General features: G+C 46.2%; 1 protein-coding gene across 7 annotated transcripts in view; it reads right to left on the reverse strand.

The window, feature by feature from the left end:
• Nucleotides 1-2,158: 2,158 nt before the first annotated feature.
• The window catches only part of LOC136114956 (netrin receptor DCC-like), a 333,036-nt gene continuing 314,822 nt past the window's right edge, over nucleotides 2,159-20,372 (reverse strand). For all 7 annotated transcript variants that reach the window (XM_071801760.1, XM_071801758.1, XM_071801759.1 and 4 more), the window contains 4 exons: nucleotides 20,068-20,223; nucleotides 14,442-14,654; nucleotides 6,622-6,764; nucleotides 2,159-5,309 (listed from right to left, as the gene is read on the reverse strand). In XM_071801760.1, the coding sequence (XP_071657861.1) occupies nucleotides 5,220-5,309; nucleotides 6,622-6,764; nucleotides 14,442-14,654; nucleotides 20,068-20,223 (602 nt within the window). In that variant the 3' untranslated portion in view covers nucleotides 2,159-5,219. The remainder of the gene's footprint in view (nucleotides 5,310-6,621; nucleotides 6,765-14,441; nucleotides 14,655-20,067; nucleotides 20,224-20,372) is intronic.

Consider the following 20,372-nt stretch of genomic DNA (forward strand, 5'->3'; position numbering starts at 1 on the left):
CCCATGGAGCAGGAACACCCAGCTGAGGTTCCACAGGAAGGGGTCCAGGCGGGTTTGAATGTCTGCAGAGAAGGAGACTCCACAACCTCCCTGGGCAGCCTGGGCCAGGCTCTGACACCCTCACCACGAAGTTTCTTCTTATATTCAAGTGGAACCTTTTGTGTTCCAGTTTGAACCCTTTGTCCTATCATTGGTTGTCACCCAGAAGAGCCTGGCTCCATCCTCCTGACACTCCCCCTTTCCATATTGATCCCCATGAATGAGTCCCCCCTCAGTGTCCTCTTGTCCAGCTCCAGAGCCCCAGCTCCCTCAGCCTTTCCTCACACGGGAGATGCTCCACTCCCTTCAGCATCTTGGTGCCTGCGCTGGACTCTCTCCAGCATTCCCTGTCCTTCTGGAGCTGAGGGGCCACAACTGGACACAAGATTCCAGGGGTGGTCTCCCCAGGGCAGAGCAGAGGGGCAGGAGAACCTCTCTGACCTACTGACCACCCCTTTCTAACCCACCCCAGGTACCATTGGCCTTCCTGGCCACAAGGGCCCAGTGCTGGCTCATGCTCACCCTGCTGGCCCCAGGACCCCCAGCTCCCTTTCCCCTACGCTGCTCTCTAAAGTCCAAAGGAAAACAGTTCTTACAACGTAATCATCTCTCTCTTCACGACCAACTTTCTTTTCAGCGCTCAAGTTGTGCCTCTTGCCCTTTTTTAATGAGCACGGCAAATATGCCGAGCTTTGAGTACTGAAATTGTATAAAACAAATTGCAGATGAAATGTGTAATGATTCAGACAAGACCCTATTATCTTAATCCAATCTCATCGGCAGCAAAATACAATTGTTTCTACTTTCTCAGGCTTGCTTTTTCTAAATGAAACCTCATGAGCTGGAAAGTTAAGTTTCTATTTGCAAATGTTGATCAAAAAAAAGCTCATTTTGTAGACCAGACCAAATCAAGGTCCAAACCAAGGTCTTACATGTCTTCCAATGGAAATATTGGGAAGGTGTGTGATTCTCTCATTTGAGCTTTCAGCAAAGTCAGAAGGTTTTCGTTGCTTATATACCTTCTATTTTATATATTGTCTGCTCCTGCGAACCCCTCAGCTCCCAGCGCTTCGTCCCGCTTGAAACCACCTGGAAATGCAAGAAGATGCAGAACAAAGCCTCCAATCCTTGATGGAACATCAGGGATGGCGTTGGGTTGGATCCCAACGTCGGAAAACAACACCTTGGCCAAAGAGACTTGTTCGTTAATTGTGGTAATTGAATATTTCCAGGCCGGCTGCAGCGTTTTCTTCCAGACATGGGGAAAAGCAATGTGAGGGACATCCAAAAACCCACATTGTGACCATTGTGAAGCTAAAGGTCTTTGGACAAAACCACAGTGATCTTGCAGGCAGTTGGGCTTAACTAAAACCAGTATTTTCCTCTAAACCATCCCCTGATTCACTTCCTACACCAGCATTATTTTCCTTGACATGAAAAGCTCCATTAGATTTAATTTATCGGCCCCCAAAGAGGTCGATGTCTTTGGGTGCGTGAACACAAAATAATCCCACCTGACCCATAAAATCCTGAACCGTGATAGATTTACGAGAATGCTGCCTTTTAAAATCCAAACTCAAATCATTGGGCTGGTTTATAGCCCTGTTTCTTTGGGTTTAAATGTAGTGGGTATTTGAGGGGAAAATTCCCCTTTTACGGAGAAAACTCAACATTTCCAAAGTGCTGTGAAGGCAAAACCCCCCCAAGAGTTTGCATTTGGGGTCACTGGAATGGTTATTCAACTTATTTTTGACTTTTATTTCACATTCTCTTTTAAAAACGCGGTAATTCTTGAAGGAATAAAACGAAATCAGTGTCTCCTTTCCCCTGGAAATACCTGGAACTCCAGGGGGAGTTTCTTATTTCTTTTTACATCTCAATCTTCAAACACAAAAATCCTCCCACTCGCTCGCCGTGATGATTCGGTACCTGCCAATAGAAATAAAAGGAGTTTCGATACTGAAAAAGGTCGTGCTGAGAACATAAAAAGGGTTTTGGCGTCTATAAATGGGTTATTAAGTTTGAGAACTAAAGATGAAAGCTCTGGCTCCATAAACCACGGCGTTGGTTTTGGGCAAGACCTTTTGTCCTGGGACACAAGGCGCCAGACCAAGAGAGAGAATTTGTATCAAAACTTTATTTCTTAAACAAAAAAATGCACCATTGGAATAACCTTTCTATAAAAAAATGAATCTGGGACTGTTCTACAGTGCATTACAAAACCCCCTTTGTCTTCACGTAGTAGTATACAAGATTGTGTGTAGAAACAGTCATCGCTTCGGAAGCCGTGAGCAGGTTTCCTTTCATAGAACAAGATTTACACTTAAATATTGCAGTCGCTATTCTAATTTGGTTAACAACGCTAGAGTCCGACAATTGAAAGAAACCGTTGAGAGGCTCCAAATGTCATTTTTAGGCCTTTCGTAACAAGCTTCTTTATTTTTCTTCCACACTAAGGCTAGTTAAAGCTGGAGTATAACCCATTTCTAGCAGAAAAAACGTCTCACTAGTATGCTAAGAATTGTTGAATTACCTCGCAAAGCCCTTTTAATGGCATTTCCCAGTGCCAAGGCATTGGGCTAACAGGCTGGAGTTGGCGCTTGGCGGTGGTGACGGGTGACACGGTGACCGGCGACACGGCCCCGCTGCCCAAATCCTCCCCAGCACTCACGGCCATGGGCACAACTGCAGCTTTAACAGCCTGCTTTAGTTTTTTCCAGCCAGGTATCCCTTGTCTATCATAAATTATCCAAAAAAAAAGACTCGAAAAGAATAAATTAAATATTACTTATAAAAAGGCCACCCCTCCCACCCCGCCCCGTCCCAAATGTGGCGGCGATTCGCCGACGGAGCGATCGCCGGGGCTATTTTACAAGGATAAAAACAGCATCGGTCCTTGTCCCGACGTGGAAATCCGTGTCCGCGGGGGCTGCCTTGTCTTCTCCGGCCAACCCCGACCAGAACGAAGACGCGGTCAACGCCTTTTGCTGAGAACGTTAACAAAAATGAAGGTGACGGAGCTTCCGAGAAGCCAGTTGGACAGGACAGGACGCTGAGCAGGTGATGGGGATGCAGGGAGATGAAGTTGACAGGAAAAGCTATTATTTTTTAAATAATAAACCTTCTTCCATCCAGCTTTCAAGGATCCAGCTCAGAATTGAGGCGGAGGGGGCTGCAGATTGGCCGTCTTACTGCAAAACTCTTCCCTCATCTCCATTGACTTTGGGATTGACCATGGTTGTGGCTAAAGGTGGTTTCTGTCCCATCACGGCAGGACGTACCAGCATCTGCTCATGGATTTGAAGCATCCTTGTTGAGCTACAGCAGGAATCGCACCATCAGCTCCGAGCAGAGAAGAAAACACCCAACGCTTCCCAAGGGATCATGATTAACTCATTCCCATCCTTCCACGCCATCGTTTTGCCTCTTATTATTCAGATTTTGTGGCTGGCGCTATTTCTTTTTGGCAAAAGATGTCAAAGAGAGTAAGAAGGGGCTGTAAACATGTGCAGAGGCTCTGGAGAAATGTTCTAAAGAATCATCTATACTTTCAAAATGTCAAGGAGGGATCCAAGCCAGACGTGCAGCATCCTACCCGCACCGCATTGGAAAGAGAAGGGTTCATGAAAAGATGCTCCTGTAAATAAACTAAAGGCAAAGCTCCTAAAATAAGAAGCTCAGGGATTGAGCCCTATTTCAATCTCTGCAAATAAGGCTGGGGAGCTGCTGAAAAGTTGCATTCAAACCTTCTTTCTTGGAGTTACAATGGAGGTCGTGATTCTACCGGGTCTACCAGCTGAGCTGGGTTTTCATCAGGAAAGCCTGGTGCGTTTTATTTTAAGGAGAGGTTTTCGGTTACAAATCTTTAGAAATTGAAAGCTCAGCCTCCCACGCAAGCAAAATTTCCCTGCTCCGGAGAAATATTTCATTAAAATCTTAGTAAATTGAATAACAAGGCCTTTTTCAAGGAGCATTTTCACAAACGCGCTAGAGTTTCTAATGAAGCATTTGAATTCCTCCTTGACATCCCATTTCCTTTCCAGCACGGGGCCGGAGAAAATAATCTGAATTATTACTTCTGTTGCAGTGCCATTTTACTCCAAATATTTTATTCGGAGATTCACATATAATTACCCACCTAATAAAAGGAGCTATTAGGTTGTAAAGATCCTATCCCTTCCATACTCTTCTAAAATTATGACCCACTCAAGCTTGAAATCAAAGGCAGAGCTGAATGGAATAATTCAGCTGCAACTCTCTCATTGGGTTTCACAGCCTCCTAACTGATAAACATGCAAATCAGGTCCCCGTTGGTGATTCAGCTGCATAAACAGGGATTACCGCTGAATGCCACCGAAAATTTAGCAATAAAGCGTGCGCACACACAAAATTTAGGCAATTCAGCCAGTTATCGCTGTCAATAAACACGGCGACGCGCGCTAAAGCGCGAGGGGATCCCTCAAGATGGATCCCTCCATCGCAATCAGGAAATATTATCCTCGTAGAAAACCTTTCCTAATTAATTTATCGGCCGCCACGGGTAGACGTGGTTTATTACGAGCTGAAGCTCGGAGCAAACCGCACATTCCGTCCTCTTGGCATCATCGCGCGAGACGAGCGACGGCTGACAAAAGGAATGGGGAACTTGCCTTTTCATTGTGGGAGAAGTCGCACATTTTTGGCGCGGCGACGTGATAATAAGGGGTGCTTTTGTAGTCGGTAATTAAAAAAACCCAACCCTAAACGAGTGACCTACAACACCGTCTCATTAGCGGCACGGTCTGTGTTTAAACACAGGCTTGTGTGAGGTAAGACTAGACCTAGACAAAGAGCTACAAACCTCTACGGAGCAAACCATGAGTTAATCATGACAACTTGAGCTCTACGAAGACTAGGAGATCAAAACGAGCAAGCCGGTGGCATCGCTACGACTCCGCGGTGATGAAGCCATTCGCCTCGACCCGTTTCCATCATCTGAGATGCCAGATCTACAGTTCCGTAACATTTCTATGATTATTCTTTCCTTTTTCTTCTTACTTTTATTTTTTAAGCATTCCTTTAAGAATCTTCTTGGCACTGAAGGAGTTGTACCGGCAACAAGATGATTTTCCGGGGGTGGGATGTGTGAAATGCTGGTATGCCGCAATGTTCCGGGATAATTAGCGCTTCATCAAGAGCCGTTAGAAGGCTGAGCCTGTGATAGCGTTGAGTTGCTTCATTAGCCCCTCCAAACTGGCCATCTGTTCGCTGAGATCGTCCTGCTCGTAAACCTGCGAGTCAACAAACACACACGGATAAGCGGGATGGGAAGGGAAGCCCAACAGCACCTCCTGCGCTCCTCCCACCAGGATAAAGAATCACTGAATGGTTTGGGTTGGAAGGTCCAACCATCTAGCCCAACCTCCTTGTCATGAGCGGGGACATCTTCACCTAGATCAGGTTGCTCAGAGCCCGAGAGCATTCAAGGATGGGTTGATGCCTACAGGTTGGATGGCAAAACCTCAACACATGAGCTGAAAACCAGGGGTGACCACACTAGGGCAACTGAAACGTTAACGACCCTTCCCCGAGTCCTCGTTTCCCAGCTCCATCCCTCATGTTGCATGTGTCCACTAGGGAAACATCTTTAGCATCCAAGGGAGACATCCAAAGCTCATCTAAACACATCAGGCCCTGAGTCGAGCTCAAAAAAGAACCAAAATCCCCCAATTTCACCCTTTCTCCCCAAATTCTGACCAAACAATGAGTTTGTTGCCTATAATTGGCCTCACAATTGTGGAGCTTGAGCAACGTTGCTCCTGGGAGCAAAATGCTGTGCTGGGATAAAATAAGGTGCTTTGCATTGCCAAATAGCCCAGTAAAACCTGAGAATCCTCCTGCGCCGATATGCGGAAGTATATATATATGTATATTTTCTATATGACAAAGCAGGAATCAACCATGTCCTGCATTCATCAGGCAGCAAACCAAACCCTCCGTACCCACGTCAAATCCTTTTTCTTGCCCTTTAGATTGAAAACGTAAAAGGATTCCCTAACAAGATGTTGGACAAATCACTGCAAAGAATTCTCCCGTGTGAGTAGATGAAAAGAGGTGATATACAACATGTAGTTAATATATCGCGCTTTTTTCCCCTCATTCCTTTTCTTTCGCGCTCTTTCATCTTCTGAACCATGTGAGACCTTTCTTTCACAGTCTTAATGGAAGCAAAGAGATTATTCTAATTTCACCATCTTTTCAGTTTCACTTATCTCCTCCCTCAATGTTCTTTTTCTCACCATTATCTGGCATTACTATACACTCATTTTCCCTGCTAAAGTTATTTTTCTCCCCTTATCGTGCTTCTCACCCCCTTCTTTCTCTCCTCCAAATACCTCAGGAGAGGTTGCGCGAGTTGTCCCGTGGATGATATGACCAGAATTTAAGTGCTTTTCCCCCTATATCACACCCCCCAAAGTCCATTAAAGTCAATGGAAAAGTTCCCACCACCTCTCAGAACTTCTGATGAGCTTTCTAACAGCAGTTCAGTGATATCTTAACGTGCAAATTGGACTAGAGAATAGAACTTGATGAGCTCCTTACGTTGGTGGAATCCTCTGGTTGTTTGTGACCTTCTTCTGTCACCTCCGGCGCCGTGGGGACCGAGACGGGTAGCAAAGGTGACCTGGCTTTCCCAGCCAAGCCAAGGGAAGCTGTTTTAACCTGAGCCTTGGGGAGGTTAGGCCCTGGAAGAAGAAGAAAGAAAGAGTCATTAAGAAGCTGCAGGTAGGAAAACGGGGATTGCGATGACGTGATTTCTTCCTGGAGGAGCATCAGAGGCAATACAAACACCTTCTGAACGCTCTTCAATCCTATTCCATGAGCTCTGCTCATGAGGCCTCGCAATCCCAGGAGATTTGCAAGTTCCTGTTGACGTGACTCTTTGTTGATGGGGCTTTTTCGCTCTTTTGCAAAACCCTAAAGTTTTCACATGGAAAATTAACTTTTCCTGGGAAAAATACATCTGAACAAGGAAGATACGAAGACCTGGGCGCCGTGGCCCCTGCCTGGCCAGTTTGATGCTGAGTTTGATGTTGAGTTTAATGTTGAGTTTGATGTTGAGTTTGATGTTGAGTTTAAAGGACAAAATGAGACCGAAGAGCAGCGGCCAGGTTGGGGAATGGCCCTTCATTTCCATGGTTCTCCTCTATTTTTGTTCTCTTCTAATGATTTAAACCATCAAATCATAGCATTTTCATTTTGGGCAATCTGCCTCCACTCAGCTGGAGATGCAGCTGGAACAGAGGTGCACAACACATCGATTCTTAACACCACCAGGATAGGTTTAACATTAAAACTGCCCTACAGAACCAAACTGAGATCACGTCACTTGGGATCAGGGCACAATTGTTATCCTGCTCATTTGACCCCCGTTGAAATAAAGATGACAAATCATAAATAAATAGCTTTTTTTTCTATATATCTCCTCCACTACGACCTGCAGCAAGTTCCCTGCCTTTTTTCTGTTATGAAAATCTATATCATAATAGCAACTGCTGGTTGTGTTATGGAGTGACCAGGAGCATGGGAGATGTCTCCATCCACAGAGGAGATGTCTCTATTCACGAGATGTCTCCATTCAGGTGGGAGATGTCTCCATCCACATGGGAGATGTCTCCATCCGCATGGGAGATGTCTCCATCCACATGGATATGGGACACGTCTCCATCTGCATAGGAGATGTCTCCATCCACAGAGGAGATGTCTCTATTCACACAGGAGATGTCTCCATCCACATGGGAGAAGTCTCCATCCACGTGGGAGATGTCTCCATCCACAGAGGAGATGTCTCCATCTGCATGGGAGATGTCTCCATTCACATGGATATGGGACATGTCTCCATCTGTATAGGAGATGTCTTCAACCACACAGGAGATGTCTCCATCCACAGAGGAGATGTCTCCATCCACAGAGGAGATGTCTCTATTCACACAGGAGATGTCTCCATCCATGTGGGAAATGTCTCCATCCACATGGGAGATGTCTCCATCTGCATGGACGATATGAGACATGCCTCCATCTGCATAGGAGATGTCTCCATCCACAGAGGAGATGTCTCCATCCACACAGGAGATGTCTCCATCCACGTGGGAGATGTCTCCATCCACGTGGCAGATGTCTCCATCCATGTGGGACATGTCTCCATCCACATGGGACATGTCTCCATCTGCATAGAAGATTTCTCCATCCATGTGGGAGATGTCTCCATCCACGTGGGAGAAGTCTCCATCCACGTCAGAGATGCCTCCATCCACATGGGAGAAGCCTCCATCCACATGGGAGATGTCTCCATCTGCATAGGAGATGTCTCCATCCACGTGGGAGATGTCTCCGTCCATGTGGGACATGTCTCCATCCACACGGAAGATATGGGACACGTCTCCATCTGCACAGAAGATGTCTCCATCCACATGGGAGATGTCTCCATCCACGTGGGAGAAATCTCCATCCACGTGGGAGATGTCTCCATCCACGTGGGGCACACACAGGCTCCAATATCCACGTCTCGGACCACAAACCCACCCAATTTCCACTCAAAACCGAACCACCTCTTTCTGAACCTCAAGTTTAAACACCTATTTGTTTTCTTCAGCACCAGACTCCCACCTGATCACTTCTCTTTTCTTACAGATCATTAACACCTCATGAAAGCAAAGCTCCTGAGCCTGGAAAACAACTCCAGCGTAGTTGGCAGCTGGAGCAGCCCCGGCTCTCGCTCCCCAAATCCCACCCAATCACCGTGGTCACGACAGCTCTCCGTATCCCTCCAGCTTTGGGAGATGAGAGCTGCAGATTAATTTCCTGGTATTTCAAAGAATCGCGTTTCTATTTTTAATTAAAGCAGTGAAAACACAACGGAGCAGACGAGCGAACAAAATCCCTCCCGAAATCCCGCTGCCAACAGCCTGTTCATCACAAGCAAGGAGCTGCAAGACGGGGGTAGAGAGGGAGACTCACATACGCCGTTCCTGTCGGGCTGAGGATCGCAGATAACTCCGCTTTAGCCGGAGCTACGAAGGTGTGAAAGCTCAATACAAACTAAAAGAGATCAGCACAGAGATACGCTCGCTCTTCCAGCCCCGCTTTCATCGCTTCAAGCCTTATTTAATAACTGGGCCACCTGTAGCTGTGGCATCATTCAGTTCCAGGAGCCCTGTAAAAAGAGACTTATCCCATTCCCAATCCAGGGAATTTGTCCTGGGATGTCACTGTGACATGAAGAATAAATAAGAAGATCCAACTGCCACAGTGATGATCCGTGATGATTATTTGTTATCTAATGGACCCATTTATTCTTTATTCTACAAGTGCGACTTATGGAGAAGGAAATATTTGAGATGGTGGGGAGGAGCTCATGAGTAAGTCGCTATTGTAATCCCTTAAATCCCGTGGTAAAATGCTCCTTTCTCACGTGTAACTCATTAATTGTAGTAATCAGGACTTAAAGACCCATTTTTCAGCTCAAAGAGAGATGTTCCCTCCTGGATATCGTTAATGAGAAGCCATCATGATGATTAGGAAGATCAGCTTGTGCATCTTTTTGCCCTTTAGCTCCCGAAAGCAACAGGCAAATCGTGATGCTCGTCACTAAAATGAAGCCGAGTAAATTCTCCTTGCACATAGCTGCGTATTTCGAGCTCTTTGCTATGTCCTACAGCGGTGACCTTTTCCAAGGGAATGCCCGTTAATGCGTAATTAGTACAAGACTTGAGCCCTCTTCCCACAAAGGACAACGTTAAGAAGCGCGAGCAGGCCTCTCGAAGAGAATCTGGACGCAGAAGGTTGACATGCTAAGTAAACTGATTCATGCAAATGAGTAGCTAATTAAATTAAAAGCACTTTGGTTTCTAACGTTCTCCAGATCAGCGGGAGCATCACAAGGAGACAACAGAGGAAACCTTGGAAGTGGGACCGCGAGAGGCCGGAGGTGACAACCCCGATCCGGTGCAAATCAGGGCGGCCAAAGCATGGATTTACCATTGAGAAGTTTCATTTTCTCAGGAGGGTTATTAAACACTTCATTAGTGAGATAATAAATGGCTACCAGGCGCAAATCCCAGCGACCGCCACCTCTCCGAGGCCTGTACCGAACCATCCTTGAGATGTCAGGAGATGCGCACAGCAGCGCGATCCCACGTCAAGCCCTAAAAAAGCCATTTTCTAAATCTAAGCTGTACGTTATGATGATGGACACCAAGTAAAACCACCAGAGCATCCATCTTCTCAACGGCGATGCTTCGGGAGAGCTCCTTGGCGTTATGTTGTGTTGAGATGTGTCAACGGGGACATGAGATGATGTACTTAACCAGATGAGGACAACTCGTTTCAGGGGGAGGGCTCAGGGTTTCTGCTGTTTCACGTTTCCAAAGCACAGCTGGAAACACAGAAATGGCCCCAAAAATGCTGTGTTACCACCCAAGGGATCTGAGGTCTGTGTCAAACCTGAAGACCAACGTGGTTCACGTGTTACGGGTGCTCTGGGTGATGATGCAAAACAGAGACATGGAAAAAACAAGAGCTAAAAGCGAAGAAAACGGAGATGAATGCAAGAATTGGAAGGAGCTGGTTTATGGAGACACAGCAAGAAACGGTGCATAGTGGAAAAAACTGGAGTAGAAGGTGGACTTCCTCAAGATCTGGATCTAGGACCAATTCTTAATCTTATGATGCATACAATAGGCGTGTGATTGTAAAATCTGTTACTAGCAAAAGTGCCTCAGAGAAGCCAACTATGATCTTCAGCAATGAGAGGCCATCAACCTCGCTGAGATGTGGATCAAGCTCGCGATGCCATGCTCTTCACAGAGATCACCAAAAGCCGGGTTTAGGAAGGGGATCTACTGGGGTGCAAACAAGCTTTTGTTGTCCTAAGAACTGCGAGGATTCTTGAAGGATGAAGAATACCGAGATGAATCGTGTCCAAGGAGACACGATTGATGTGAGTTGATGGCAAAAAAGTCAAAATGAGCTGCAGAAATCAGAATCACAGAATGGACTGGGTTGGAAAAGAGCTCAGAGATCATCCAGTCCAACCCTTGGGCCAACTCCAGCCCATTGACCAGATCATGGCACTAAGTGCCATGGCCAATCTCAGCTTAAAAACCTCCAGGGCCAGTGAGTCCAGCACCTCCCTGGGCAGCCATTCCAATGCCTGACCACGCCTAATCTCCAGCCTAAATTTAAGTTTAAGCCCCCTTGTCCTATTGCTGAGTGCCTGGGAGAAGAGCCCAATCCCCCCCTGGCTAGAACTGCCCTTCAGGTCGTTCTAGAGAGTGCTGAGCTCACCTCTAAGCCTCCTCTGCTCCAGACTGAACAAGCCCAGCTCCCTCAGCCTCTCCCCATAGGGCTTGTGCTCAAGTCCCTTCCCCAGTCTTGTTGCTCTTCTCTGGACCCGCTCCAGCACTTCAATCTCTTTCCTGAGCTGAGGGGCCCAGAACTGAACACAACACTCCAGGTGTGGCCTCCCCAGTGCAGAGCACAGGGGAAGGATCACTGCCCTTGTCCTGCTGACCACGCTGCTTTGGATACAGGACAGGACACCATTGGCCTTCTTGGCCACCTGGGCACACTGGTGGCTCCTGTTGAGCTTCCTGTCCATGAGTCCCCCCAGGTCCCTTTCTGCCTGACTGCTCTCTGATTGAATATCAACAGGGAGGGCTCAATGGGAAGAGTTCAGATCTACTGGGCCCGAGAAATAAAAAAGGGGGAAAAAACCAAGAGAAAAATGGCAAATTTAGCTCTGGATGAGGCTGATGTGACGACCCCAAGCCAGGAGCACATTTATTCATGGCAGAATCCCCCGCAATTGAATAATGATGGCTGTATATCTTTTTTATGACCCGTATGATAGAGCTGAACAGCTCATTAGAATGCTACTATAGATATAGATAAAATATTAGAGGAGATACCTCCTTTTAGCAATCAAAGCCACGACAAATTCACTGGGCACGATCCAAACATTAATTTTGCTACTAATATGGCGTGAGGGCCAGTGTTGGTCGTCCGCTCCGGGGTTATAAACTCAATATAATTCAGGTTCTGAAAGTCCTTGCTGCAAATCTTTGGATCAATCTCCGCAGATAACAACGCAAGGAGAAAAATGGGAGGTAGAATTAACATTTCCAAAGGTGTTGGTAAATGCAACATCAGTCTGGGTGGTGACTCAGAGGGCAAATACATTTAGATTAACAGTGCATACAACAGGATGCCATATAGAACCCAGCAACCTGTTCCCATTTGGGTGTCAGGGTCCGGCACACCAGATCTTTTCATTGCTTTAGCATTTATTTATTTCCATTGCTTTAGAGCAGATTATTACCATCAACTTTTGCCAAATAACAGAGTCCTACACATTGTTCAAGAAGATTACTCACCCCCCCAAAAAGCCTATTTTCTTATTCAGGATGATGGGATTCTTTAGGAAGATGAGTAACGTGTCCTGATGGCCTCGCTCGTTACCTCATCTCCTAATTATGATGGTTAAAATGCAAACTCTGATTGACTTGCAGAACAAAGAGCCCTTTCGAGGTAATTAGGTTTACTCAGGAGAGCAAGACAAGGGGAGCTGGATCCTCATAAAGTAGAACGCAGCACTACATCAAGATGAATGGGCTCGACTATATCTAAAACATAATTCAGCAGCGCTATTTGGCAAAAGCAGTTCTCCAATAAATAAGGATTAATCTACTTCTGGCTGCTGTCAGCAACCGGATTACTTGCTGATGGATGGCGGGTGCTTCCAGTAAAAACGCAGCGATGGTGTGGTTGCAAACATGGACCCAACATATGCTCTGTGGCAAGAAAACGATGCTCGGAAAGCAGGATTAGAACAGGAAAACGCTGAGTTCTCCAAGGTCTTCTGAGCCAAACTGGAGATTACTCAAACTAAAGGAGTAGGGCGAATGCCGTAGCGTAACCTTGGAACCTCCAGCTTGGTTATTTGTCTTGTGCGCTACCTGAAATACAACAGCTAAAAGTTACAAACTAAAAGAAGTTTATATGTAGAAGTGGGAAAATATCCGCATTAGGCAGAAGGATTCTTTCCAAATGTGTGGATTGCTCCTTCCAACAGTCCGTCTGAAACAAAGACCCTTCAGTTGGCTTTGGAGGGATGGGGAACAAGCCCAGGTTTGTTATTCCCAACAGGCTTTTCCAGTCTGGTAAATGTTTGATATATTTATTCCAGAATCGAAGGCTTCGGGAGTTTCCCCCTTGTTGAGCATTGATGGCTGAAAACATTGGGAGTAGTTCAGCCAGGAGAAGGGACATTGAGAGCAAGGGGGAACCGCGATCTACGCATCAACGACGAGCTAACGAGCCACAGATCAGGCTGCTTGACCCACAGGAGATGGAGGATGTGCTGGAGGGCACACAGCCCCATCTCCTGATATGCCTGTGGAAACTTGATCTTTTGCAGTCACCATTTCCCCCTGGATTTCTGCATGACACAAGGCGGAGACCCTCAACGTGGCCCAGGACTTGTCCAGACTCGTCCCTCTTCCGCAATCACCGCTTTTGCCCGCCCCAACCCAGACTTTGCTCTACTCTGGGAGTTATAAAAAGCCCAGCTAAACCAGCACAGTGTAGTAGGGGGAACACCAGTCTCATCTAAGGGCCTGTCCAGTCGCCATCGAGGGAACACCAGTTTCACCAGGGTCCTACCAGTCTCACCAAGGGAATCCAGCACCCTGGGGACCCTGACTCTGAACCAGCCATGGGAGGACGCTGGGCTCCTGACCCCGGCATCCTCGCCGTGGAACACCGAGGCCACACGTCATCCTACAAGTCCTGTCACCCACGCTGCGGGGCCGTAAGAGATTGGATCGCTCACCCTTTTCTTTCTTCCTTTCTCTCTGTTCTTTCCTTCTCTCCCTTTTTCTATACCCTCATTTCTTTTTCTCTCCTTCCGTATATATATATATTACTCTCTCTTTCTCTCTCCCTTATACCTTAGTTTTCCTTCCCTCTACCACTCTCTTTCCCTTTTGAACATATAAGGATAGCACCATCTTTAAGCTCTGCTGTTGATTTCTGGTTAAATTTCATATTATAGCTACTGATGGTTGCCAATATATCACTCGTAATAGGACTTGCGCTGTTCATGTATTGATAAGTTCCCTTATACTTTTGCCAACTCACCATTCGCTGCAACCAATATTCCAACAAGTTCTTTTGGTAAAACCCACAATCGAATTGGACCCCGGGGGGGATTGTGTGTCATTCACTTCACATAACGGCGCAGAATTAACCCAGGGTTAACTCACACTTGGTCCCACCTGTTGAGTCAGGGCGCGTGTTGCGTTCAAAGTTAACTCATCCCTCACCCCATCTGTTGGGACGCGACACCCCCGCGTCGCTCTTACCTGTTTGAGACAGAAGCGGCGTGTAAGGGACTTTGGGTTCTATTGCACTCATGGGCGGAGGTAGCAAGGGGTTGGCGAAGCTGCGCAGGGGGTGCGTGGGGCGGACGCAGGCGGTGGGGATGGTCCTGCTCGGGGCGTCCTCGCCGCTCGGGTGCTCGGGTTGCGGCTGCGGGAGCAGGGACGGCTGCTGCGGTGCCGGGCCTTCTGGGACGGCTGCGAGGAATGAGCCCAAGTCAAAAAACCAACCAAAATACTATGTATTTTTACACCCCGTTTCCTGCTTTGATGGTCATTTCCAACAGGAGGGGTAGCGTGAGCATCCATGCTCTGAAAACATGTGAACAGTTCCGTCAACTTATCGGCAGGCAAATAAGAGCCCAGATGTGGCCGTATGCCATTTGAATCACAATATATATTCCTTAAAAATGCATTTAAAATAAAAAAGCATGGTATCTTTACCTCCTTCTCTCTTCGCTGTGTGCTTTTAAATCAATAAACACCTAAATCCATCACGCGGAGATTGGAACAAGCTACAACTCCATGATGACAGAGCTGTTCTAGTCACAGGGGAGAAAAGCTCGCGACATTAAAAAGGACTTAATTAATTTCCACATAACCAACCACCAAGATTCAGAGGTAACATTGAGCATGCCCGTGTGGGCTGCTGTTTTATTACCCTATATTCCAAGTCGATTCTTCAGAGAGGTCAATGTCCCATGTCAACCACCTCATAGAAGAGATGGTTTCCCTGTGTTCTGCCATGTTGCTTAAAAAGAGGTTTAGGGACCAAGCCCTGACATGGACTTTCCACATCAGAAACCAGAAGCCAACGTAGTATTAAGGAAAACAAAGGTTGAGACAAAGAGAAAAGCTCTTGATTTCTACAGCCCTCTAGAAACCCAGGAACTATACATTTTAGCGTGATGATGACTGTACAGGAGCTTTAAGGACGGGTATGGTCCACAGTGTTGTCTTTAATATCTTTCCAGTCTCTTCCTGACCATTAGGCCTATTGATGACAAGCCAAACTAGTTAAGAATTAATTACAAGGACTAAATCTGCAGTGGTGCTTTCCAGAGAGCAGCAAGAAGGTTCTTCGGGATGTAGTTAAGCGTAGATGAGGTTCTTAGCGACGGGGTTTAGTGCTGGGGTTGGCTTAAGAGTTGGACTCGATGATTTCGAGGGTCTCTTCTGAACCTCAATGATTGGATTGGAAACACCAGCTCATCTTTTCCAAATCCTGCATCCCAAGTGCTTGGGCTGGTGGCATCTCCTGGCCCTTGTCCCACCTCCCGCCAAAAATTCTCCTCTGGGTGAGAGCACCCACAAGGTCTGAGGTGAAATAAGTAAGGAGAAGAGTGGAAGGAAGCAAAGTGGTTAATGACAACGAGCACTTCTTTAATTGGAGCGTGTTGGCCGGTGTCTCCACAGTATCCCCACAAGGCGGGATGACTCACAGCACAAGAATTAATCATGCGGGAACCTGAAATTGAGGAAAACTCAACCTTTTAGTGAAGAAAACAACCTTCCTGACACGCAGCGATCGGGATTAGTTATTATACCAGGACCCCAAACGCCCCAGAGATTCGGTTTCCTTTCAAAGCCTCCTGCAACAACCGCAACTCGCTGTGCGAATAACGTGCAATTCCGGCACCGAGCCAACTCTCCAGGCATTTTGTAATAATTAATGTCAAAGTATGTAAGTAATTGCAACCTACTAAGCGGCAAAGCACTTTTGAAAAATGGAAATGAGGGTTTCTCCTCATTTCCACAGCCCCATTGCTTGTTCCTATAGCAGTGTGACAGACAGCCAGGGCAACAGTGAACACCACGGACAGGAAGCCAACGACAGGAGCAGGCCAAGGTCAAAATCATCTACATTTTGTAGAAGTTTTCTTGACCAGGGCTCATTTGGTTGTTTTCCCCTTCAAGGCTCTTTGCATTATCGCGCCATTACCCTCGCTCTGCTCTTTTGTTTCCCTTTTTGCTCAACAGACGCCTCTTTTCTCCTTTGAGGCCTAACGTTCACCTTGAAGAGGCCAGAGATATTGCGGTTATTTGTAGAGCACGAATGATAGAATCATAGAATAGTTTGGGTTGGAAGGGACCTTCGAAGGTCACTTAATCCATAGTTTATAGATCTTTTCATTGCCTACACATTCAAGAAGGTGTCAGAGCGCGGTGTTGCTCCAGGTTCCCATGGGCGTTGGGTTCTTCTCTCCCTTCACCTTGTCCTCCTCAAGGAAGATGCCAACCAGCACGTAAGTCTCGTAGGGGTCCATATCTGAGGTGACAACGCTTCCTGCAGCAAACCCTTGGTGATAAAGGATTTGTGATGAAATCTTTACGCTCTTCACCTCAAAACGTTCAGCCAAGTCTGAACTTCCTATGGAGCCCAAGGACACTTCTTTTGGGAGGCTCTTGACCTGCTTAGAGAAACAAATCAACCAGACACTGCTCCTCGCCATCAAATACCTTCTTGGTACTGCCAGATAACAAAGCTTTATCAGCGTCATAGTCTCCGCATTAAAAGGCTTTATCTTAAATTACTCTTTTACCATATGGGTACGTTTTATCTCGCAGATTTAGCTGTAAAATTTGGAGACCCACGTAATCATTATTACGTAAAAGATACCAGGTTATCCTCCAACTATTACTGAAGAGAAAGCTGCGATGGCTCTATTAAAATTAGAAGCTAGAGTTGGGGTTTAAATATCGAAAGCAAGTGGTCTAATGAAGGTGCTTCATGCGGAGAAGGTTTTATTTTCTAAACTAAGAAGTGAGTGCTTGCAAACGTAACAAGAACCATCAATCTGCAATTCACACAAGGAAGAGAGGATTGGTTGCTTATTGAAGGATGGATGAGGATGAGCACATCACTACTGCTTCACCTGCATCAATCCCCCGCCAGATATTTGCCTTTATACACCTTTCTACGCCCAACAATTCTGCTCATTTCTCCAAATATTACCTTTTTAATTCAGAATCGACCTTGAAGACGAAGCGGATAACACCATGCTGTGTTCTAGTTGTGATCTTGCACTTAGTTAAATATTCTGCCAAAGAAAATATGATGCTATACATGAAGATCTATACCGCGGCCCAGTAAAACCAATTAGGGGCCAATTGCTTTGGAGAAGCCTTGGATAAAGCAATACTTGGCCTCATTCGATATGCAAGCAACGGTGAGAATAAGGTTGCTTTGAACTTCAACGGCCATGGACGCTGCTCACCAAGCAGAAGAATAAATATTTGATATAAAGTCTTTTGATGTGCCCTTTGCTTTTGCAGACTCGTCGGTGGGTACAATGCTGTTAAGCAATGAGTGAATCGAGGGCTCTCAACATATTTTTACATTGTGTATCTTCTGTTGAGAAGGGGAAATATTCCCACTTGGATTCGTTGCTATTGGCTCTGCCACAGCCTGGGGTGATGAAAAATCAACACGGATTGAAACCAAGAGTTCACATTTCCATGGTAGGTGGAGACTTCAAATTTTATTCCGCATTTGCTAATGACTTCCTAGGTATTTTTAAACTTATATAGGATGTAAATAGAATGTGAGCATGTACAACGCAGCCAAACCAGGGCCTCATCCCCCTTGGGACCTCTGGATGTTATTATAGCAGGAGAAGTGATTTTTTAGGACGTCTATCGCAAGTTTACTGCGACCTGACTCTCCATGGCCTTCAGTTTCCTCTTGAGCAGAAATTTGCTCCTAAAGAGAAGTCGCAGCACCTAAAATCTTCAAGTCCACGGAAAAAGGGCCTTGGGAACCAGAAGAAGGTGTTGGAGCATCACCGGTACGGCAGCGACAGCTTTGCTAATGGCCTGGCCTATGATTTATTCAGGGATTTCTCCACGGCGATCAATAGGATGCTCGGTGAGGCGGTACCGTGGGTAGGAAAGAGAATAAGAGAAGAAAAAGAAAAGAGAATATAACATTTGGAGGGATTTTGTATGATCTGGGAGCTTTGGGAGTCAATTTGCCACAGAGTACAGTTGCAATTGTCATTGTGCGTTGTAATGGGTTTAGATGATCTTGGAAATAACACACAAGTCTCAGTGACCCAGACCTCAATAATCCCCAACAGCCGTTATCCAAACAACGCTATGTCCACCGCTTCTGAATTATTTAATGGGAAATTGCCCAAATTATCGGAAATCTTCACAGCTTGAGCTTTTTCAAGGCCCATCAGGTCTTGTGAATAATTAAAGCTGTTTTGTATTCAGGCTTCCCAAAGAAACTTTTGTGTATTATTTGCAGGCTTCTGCTCAACTCTCAAGTTTACCGTGCTTGAAAGACTTGAGAAAACCCATAGATTTGGATCCAACAGGATTTCCAAAATCTCACCTCCTGATTCTTGTAAATCTGATGCACCAGGGATGTGTTATTTGGGGTATAGTTACGCAAAATATGCCATATGGTATTTACCAGCCTGTCTGCATCTCTGAAGCACCAGCAGAACTGGGGAAGCGTTCATTTTCACGGCCAGATTTTGGATGGGAGGACCGAAGATGCTCGTGTCCTTGATGAGCAAGTCGAGCAAATATTCAGGCTTCCATTTAATTGCTTCCTTCCATCTCCATGATCAGGCACGGGGTGGTTAATCAGACTTTTATTTCCCCAACGTCTAAGTAAGAAACTGAATCTATTTCCTTTCTGCGCGCTGCATTTGGGGTGCGTTTGGTATTAATTTAAGCAGCAGATGAAAACCTGATGGTGCCGGTGAGGCTCTCCAGAGGAAACCACCATCTCGCTTTGAAAGGACCTCAGCAACCACACCGAAAAGAAGCATCGCGGTGATGATGAGGACACCCGAACCCACTTTTTACCTACAATCCCACCTCTAGATTTCAATCATCGCTCCCCAAGGACCTGTCTGAAAGCAACAAGCAAACAGGAGGAAGAATCGGGTGTTTCGAGATGGGAAGAGCAGCAGGGACGGTGACGCGCAACAAATCGGCGGCGCAGATTGACATTAATCTGTCGATAATTCAGGCTTGATATGCAGTAGAGTTAAGGGAGAATGAGAAGAAAATATGAGCCCTCCAACTATAATTAATGCGGCAGAGCACGCTCGTTAGGCTTGAACAAAGAACAGATGGTGCGCGTTGTGAAGGTGAAGCTGGAGGCTCCTGCACTTTCCCCAGATCACGATAAGGTGAAGAATCGTGCTGGGAACACACAAACCACAAATCTATTACTGCAGAGGAGCAAATATGAATATAGAGCTCGTTCCAGAGAAGGGACGAGCGATGTGAGACGGGATAACAGTGTTCGAAGGATAAAAGGATCTGCAGAAGGGCGTATATAATAAACTGCTCTGTGCATGCTGTAATCGAATCAAGAAACAATTGGCTTAAATTTCAGCAAGTTAGATACTAAAGAAAATGCTTCTAGCAGCTGAACTTGGGAAGACACTGAGTGGAGAGGTTGCGTAAGTGCTATCGGGGATGATTTTAATGAGCGATGATCCTACATTTTGCCTTGGGATGAAGAAAGAGCTCTTGAAGCTCCCTTTTTTTTTTTGGAATATCCTTATGAGTAAAGCAAAATGAATGAAAAAGCATTGAAATGACTGATATATGATAATGAAAAGGAGAAGAAACCGGCCGGACTGACTTCTGGCGGCTCCAAAGGTCCTGTCCACGGAGAGGGTCGGGAATGGCACCGGCCGGAGGGTGAACTGGGGGTGCGGGTACCCGCAGGTCGGGGATGGCAGGATCCCGGGGTACTGGGCACTTTCCAGCGTTGGCACCGGAATGGCGCTGACCACAGCTACAAGAAAAGAAGGAGAAAGAGGTGAAATAAGTATATGTTAGAAGAAAAAACCCCTTAGAGCTTCAGTAGGGAACCTCAAACAACCCCATTTCCAAAGCAAAGTACGGAATACTCGGTATAACGATGCTCACAGAATCCACCTCTTT

The sequence above is a fragment of the Patagioenas fasciata genome, chromosome Z, assembly GCF_037038585.1.
Source record: "Patagioenas fasciata isolate bPatFas1 chromosome Z, bPatFas1.hap1, whole genome shotgun sequence".
Lineage (NCBI taxonomy): Eukaryota > Metazoa > Chordata > Aves > Columbiformes > Columbidae > Patagioenas > Patagioenas fasciata.